Raw genomic sequence first — 6,542 nt, forward strand, 5'->3', positions numbered from 1 at the left:
TAATCAAGCAAATGTCCCTTCACCACCACAGCATGTGGAAGTGTCCTGGGAGGGTCCCGAGGCATTGTTCCAGAATTCCTGACCAAACCCCCTCATGCCATGGCCACACCACAAACGAGGAGCACTGAGCAGGTGAAGGGAGAAGGGAAGGGACTCTGGTCTGTTGCAACACATGGGCAGTGAGGACATGCATGTGGAGTTCATTATTGTTGTTTCAGTCTGCTCAAATTGAACACTTCCCTCCCACCTCCCTCCTTGCTTTAAGTCACCGGGTGGTGCCGAAAACCCTAAAGGGGATGAATTGGGAACTCTGACCTCTGCTCTGATGCCTCCTGTTTCCTCCCCTCCCTTTTAGGTGCTGCCTGTGGTCATGGAAAGGAGTCACTACAAAAGGATTTTTCTAAAGCTTTCAGACTGACTGAAGACCACTGGCCTGGGAAGTGGTGCTCAGATCAAAGCCACCCTGTGCCAGAGCTGCAGAGGGGACGGAAGGGGGTCGCTGCAGAAATCCACAGCTGGGGAGCTGTGTTTGGCAGCAGGGGAATGATGAGGCTGCCCCCAGAGCTGGTACAGCCTGAAGGGTTTCTTTTAGTCACCAGCATCCTCAGAGCTATGTGTCATGCTGAGCTAGCAGGGTGGCCAGAGCACAGATGGACACATGTGGAGTGATAAATGCATACCCACATTTGCCAGCTTTTCCAAGCACTCTTATTCCTCCTAGTTATACTTGGCAGACCATTCAACTTATTTGCAAGTGCACATAGTAGCAGTTAACTTCTTCACCTTTCCTTGCTCCTTTGCCTCACTGTAGGCACAATTACTACATCGAGGTCCCTGTAAGCCTCCTGCTACTGGGACTTGAAGCAAAGCTTCTTCAAGTTACATTATTCTACAGTGCAGCAAAGTGAAACAGATCACTTTAGAAGGTGGCAAAACTCAAGAGGAGGAGAAGTCAAGTTTTTGCCATTCAGTAACATCTTCAATAATTTATACTATGTAGAGAGCAGAATTCCATGTCATAACCACACAATAGCCAGAAAATTCCTAGTACAGCACTAACTCGGGAGAATGTGGCCAGAATGAGAAAAATGCTTCAGAGACAACTATGTAACAAAGCCACCCCAAACAAGAGGCCAAAAAAGGCTCAGACCAAGAAACTGACAGTTTTCCCTTGCTCATCCTTACTGTTACCTACAACACGGACAACCCCAGTGCTCCAGGGAACAGGTGAAGTGGCACCATAATCCTCACAAGCACCAGGCAGAAAACACTGGTGAGCAGCAGCTGGTAGCTCCAGGCTGCGAGAGCATTTCAAATCAGAGCTGCTCTTCCCAGCCTGGGCTGCCCTGAGGGGAGGCACAGGATCTGGAGTTCCTGCAACTAAAACTAGTGTTTTACAAGCCCGTTTACAACTGCTCTTTCCTCTCTTCAAGAGAGCCATAGCTGTTACGCTGCACTGCAGTTTTTACCGTCTACATTCCTGGCTGCAAGCTCCCTCTGGGCAGCTCAAAATGGGACCCCCGACATAAGTCACCTGACATTCGCTTGTAAAATCCACCCTCGTTACTTTCCCTCTGCTCATCCCAACGCCCCACCGACCACACGGGGAACCGCGGAGTTAAAACACATCAAGGTAAATATTATCACGTTTAAGACACATCAAGGTAAATATTATCACGTTTATCATAACGATCCTCTGACTAGAGGAGGAATGTGAGAGGTGGTTTTCCCGGGATTTTATAAACATAAAGAACCCACAAACTTTAAAAATAATGCCCCGGGAACTCAGCGAGCTGCGTTTCATGTGAGCAACTCCTGGCAAGGCTGGGGGAGAGAGAGAGAGAGAGAGAGCGAGCACGTGCGTCCCACCGCCCCGCTGCTCCGGGGAGCTGCGGACAGGCCTGGGCAGGGGGATGCGCTGGGACCACCCCTGCCTGCCCTTCGCCCCCTCCCTGAGCGGCCCGGCACGATGCTGGTCCAGCAGCTCTGCACAAGGGATGCGTGGGAAAACACGCGCGGAGCGGGGGCCGTGGGGCCCCGAGATTCCCCACCGCAGTCTCTGCCCCCGAGAAACGGGTGGGACGAGGGAGCGCTGGCCGGGGGAAGCACAAAGCGGGGCTGGGACCCTTCCGCACCCCCCGGCTGTGCCGCCCCCGGCGACGCTCCGCGATCCGCCCGTGTGCGGGGTCTGCGCTCCCCCCCCACCATTCCCGCGCACCGGCCGTACCTGGATGGTCTGGTTGGGGTCCCCCCCGGCCACCGGGCCCCCCACCAGTTTGCAGTAGAGATCCTCCACGGCGCGGCGGCTGCCGGCGCCCGCCGCCTCCTCGCCGCAGGTGGCGGTGGCGGAGATGCGGGTGCCCTCGGCCAGGTTGAAGTAGGGCGGGTGGAGGCTGTGCCCGTTCACATCGCTGGGGAAGGAGGCGGGCGGCCGGGCGGCGGCGGCGGGCAGCGCCAGCAGCACCGCCAGGAGCAGCACCGCCAGGAGCAGCCCCGGCCGCGCACCGCCCCGCTCCGCCGCCCTCGCCATCTTCACCGGGGGCTGCCCGAGCGGCGGGGCCGGGCAGGGGCAGCGGCTCCGCGCTCCCGTCCCGCCGCCTCGCTCGGCTCTGCGGCCGCGCCGCCGCCGCGCTACTTCAGCCCCGGCGGCGGGGAGGGGCCGCCCGGCCCCGCCGCCCCCATTAACCCTTTCGCCGCCCCCGGGGATCCCCCGCTGCCCGCCCGGCCTCGCCCCGGGAACCCCCCGCTCCAGCCCGGCCAAGTGGGGTGAAGGGATTCCCCACCTCCCGAATAAAGGGGAGACAGGATCCCCCCCGGGGAACAATGTGCCCATTGTATGTGCGGGGCTGCGCTGCCCGGAGGCTCTGCTGGTGTTTTAGTACGTTAAACTCCATTAACCGATAGATGGGTTATCTACAGGAAAACACTCTATTACTAATTAACAAATCAGGGGAAGGCTCCACCGATTCCAGTTGGCTCTCCTCGAGGTATAATGTGGATTCTCGTTAAATTTGGGCAGTGAAAATTTTACTTCCACTTTCCCCAGAAGGGATGGCTTTCGGGAAATGACTTTACCTTCTCACCAGGGGGAAGAAAGCAGATCAGTGATAATCCAACCTTCGCCCAATCTGTCCACGAACAGTCCCTCCGTGGTGTGACTTGCAAGGACACACACACTGTCAGGTCTTTATATACTGCTGGGTGGAAGACACTTTACAGCTAAGAAACTGAACATGTGTATATATATAAATACATATATATATATACGTTTGTATATATATATCAACACATAAATTAACTCATCAAATCACAGACCTTTTTTTAAATCCAAGAATTAAATGATATTCACAAAACGTTGTGCCTGAACTGGACTAGACTCCATACAGTTGGATTGCTGCAGTATTTGAACCCCACAGGAAGCAAAACAAGCTCTTAAGCATGTCCAGGTCCTCACAGGCTGCTGCTGGGCACTTGCTCCTTGCCAGACATCACCCTCTTTGTTTCTTTTTTCTGTGGACAGCCTAGCAGGAATCAGCCCTCTTGGAAAAGTTCTTTAAAATAATTAAAAAAAAAAAAAAAGCATTGTGATGTGTGTAGTTCAAATAGGTAGTTCCACAGACTGCATTCACATATGGCATATATCTAACAGGCTGTGCCATTACACTAATTTCAGCACTTTCAGGGGCCTTTGAAACATCTTTTTTGCTGTATCTGAAGCACTGTACATGTGGGATAGCACAACAGGCAGTCCGACACTCTCCGCCCTCCCGCCAGGTGCAGCTTGGGAACGCTGGTGGGTCTCAGCATCAGGAGGTGGAGGAGCGCAGATCTACATGCCATCAGGAGCCAGGGAGCCATCCAGTGCCAGCTGTTTCTCCGGGATGCATTAGCATGACATCAGGACTTGTGAACGCAGGGCGGTGAGAGGTGCCTGGTTCCACATGGCGAGGAAGCACTGAAGCACAGCCGCCAAGCCCATTCAGTTAGAAAGACTTCCTAAAGGGCTTTCAGACATCATTTAACCCCTTCTTGCTTGCCCGTCACTTTGGAGACCTTTCCCCTGGTTTCCCCACTTAATGCAAGATCTTATCGCTCCTCAGATGAATGTATCCTTTAGAAGTGAAATAGAACCTTTAAAAACAAATTCTTATCAAGAGAACAAGCAGTCTTTGCCCTTTAAACTGTGCTTGAAAATGGGTAAGTTCCTCTGGGGAAAGTGGAACAGCCACCTTTGAGAATACTTGTGCTCTGCAGTAATGGTTAACTAACATGTTTATGTACCCGAGACCAATACTCCACACGACAGGAATTAAAACTTCCTCAAACTTTATCAAATGCCGTATTTAATTAGCTACTTACACCCCATGGCACCTGTGAATATGTAAAAGGAGTTAACAAGGAAAGCAGGGCACAGATTAAGAAAATAACTTTCTCCCACCCCCACGAGAGTTTCAAGGCAAAAGACTCAGGCCAGGATAATATCCATAATCCCTCTAGTGGTAAACGTGGTGGCACTTAATTAATCTCCTCTCCAAAATGCAATTAAGGAAAGTGAAATCGCAGTTACCACGTGGGTTTGTGGCACAGGCTCAGGAGCACCACGCAGAAAAAATGACCCTTCTGCAGTATGAACTGCCTCTAGTCAACCAGAGAGCTACTTTCAAAGACAGTTTGAAGACTGCAATTGTACTTAGGCCACCTAAAACTGAGGGGATCTGAAGTTTACCAAGAAGCAATGGAAATGGTTTAAAGAAAGAGCATTCTGAGGGTCTTTTTCCAGCGCAGAAAGAAAGGGACAGAGGGTTTCTAACATTGCTAAATATCTGATTTAGAGGCTAACCAAAAACTTGAGGTTAACAACTTGAACTCCTATCCTGATGGCTATCCTGATCTCTGTTCAGCCACACTGAGGACATGAGTCCCATCTAATCCAATGTCTCATCTGAGAGTCACTAGAAGCAAACATTTCAGGTGAAACCCCCCTGTGGATGGTCAAGGAATACTCTGCTCCCAAAAAAGATGTCCCCTGATCTATGCAGTTAGAACTTTGCTTGAATACTGAAGCCTTTCTTCCATCTAAGAAGTTTTGCTAAGCATTAATTTCAACATCCCTGGATATTTGCCATTCCTGTTACTCCCTACTCTGGTCCCTCTTTGAGTTATACTAGTTTCTTGAGCCTAGCAATGGTACTTCTTGGCTCGGCTTCACAAAGCTACTGGTCACAGTGACATGCTCTCAAATAGGAGGTGTTGAAGCAGAAGAGACTTTTCCATTTAAATCCAATCCATTACCAGTGAATGCAGAAAGAACTGGAAAAAAAATCCAGCCTGTAGCATTCCTACTCCAGTCTTCTCTGAGCCTACATGTAGCAACATGATTTAAACCATGCTGCCATCCATCTGCATCCCTTAAAGGCAGCTGAGTTCCACTGAAGTTTTTACTTTTGCTTCCCTGAAAACTGCAGGACCACGAGGAACTTGCCAGAAGCTGCCACCAGAAACCACAAGCCCTTTCTTCAAGCAAGCTGCGGAGTGACAGACAGGGTTTGGGAGTGGGGAGGGACAGGAAGAGCTTAAAAGAGATCTGAGAACAAATTCAACTTACCTTGATGAGGAAACCCAGTTCCTAAATCTGAACAAAGATTCTGCAAGTTACAAGTGAGTTTTTCCTGTCTACATGTCTTTCTTTTAACCTACAGCAGAAGCACAGGGAAGCATCCCACAGCCAGAAGCGAGGCCTGTCTAGTAATTCAGTGGTGATACAAACACATTCTGCTTGCTGTGAATAAATTCTCTGGGTCTGTATTGTCTATTACATAGAGAAATGAAAGGAGTTCTCCTCGCTCCAGGAAAACCAACATATGGCCAATGGAACAAGACCCGTTGCCTTCACAGGCAATGTTTCCTACCAGGGTACCACCACAGTCAGAGCTGCCAGTAAGAGCAGGGCCTGAGCCAAGAGAAATAAGCGAGCATGTGGTTCTTGTATGGTGTAGGGTCAGGAGCACGTTATCTTACGGAAGATTTAATTACTTTTCTACTACCCTGCTGCAAGCTGTGTGAAGGAACGTGTTTCCTGAGCTTTGCTCCGTGGTGATCCAAGAAAATTATACCAAGCTCACCATTTTCATAAGCATGTCGTGTCTTGACACAAGTGTGTCAAGAACAGCTACTAGAAGCTAAGAAGTAAATTCCACATGAGCTGGAGTTGAACCAACACAAGCCAGAAGCGCAATCAATACCCTTCAAGCACATCTCCAGCTTTATAATTTTACAGCCTTCACAGGCTCTACCTGAGAAGACTGTAAAACAAACCCACAAAAGGCATAAGCTGGTTCCATGTGAGGTTTGCACTGAGTTTGCTGAGCTCACAGAGGCACAGAAAGGAGTTCCCCTCCTGTTCACACAGACCCCTGCACACATGCACACACAGACAGTTCTGCAAACAGCCCACAAACAGAGACCCGACGTACATTTCCTCCGTTTGTTCTTCAAACTGACAGCTCAATTACAGCTTTTTAAACCCTTCTGCACTGGGGGAG

General features: G+C 50.4%; 1 protein-coding gene across 2 annotated transcripts in view; it reads right to left on the reverse strand.

Annotated features, from left to right (window-relative positions):
- Positions 1–2,647, reverse strand: part of LAMA5 (laminin subunit alpha 5) — an 87,213-nt gene extending 84,566 nt beyond the window's left edge. For both annotated transcript variants that reach the window (XM_051803490.1, XM_051803489.1), the window contains exon 1: positions 2,228–2,647. In XM_051803490.1, the coding sequence (XP_051659450.1) occupies positions 2,228–2,530 (303 nt within the window). In that variant the 5' untranslated portion in view covers positions 2,531–2,647. The remainder of the gene's footprint in view (positions 1–2,227) is intronic.
- Between the last annotated feature and the right edge of the window lie 3,895 nt (positions 2,648–6,542).

Source organism: Manacus candei, unplaced genomic scaffold (assembly GCF_025592945.1).
Source record: "Manacus candei isolate 608988 ecotype Guabito, Panama unplaced genomic scaffold, ASM2559294v1 h1tg000057l, whole genome shotgun sequence".
Lineage (NCBI taxonomy): Eukaryota > Metazoa > Chordata > Aves > Passeriformes > Pipridae > Manacus > Manacus candei.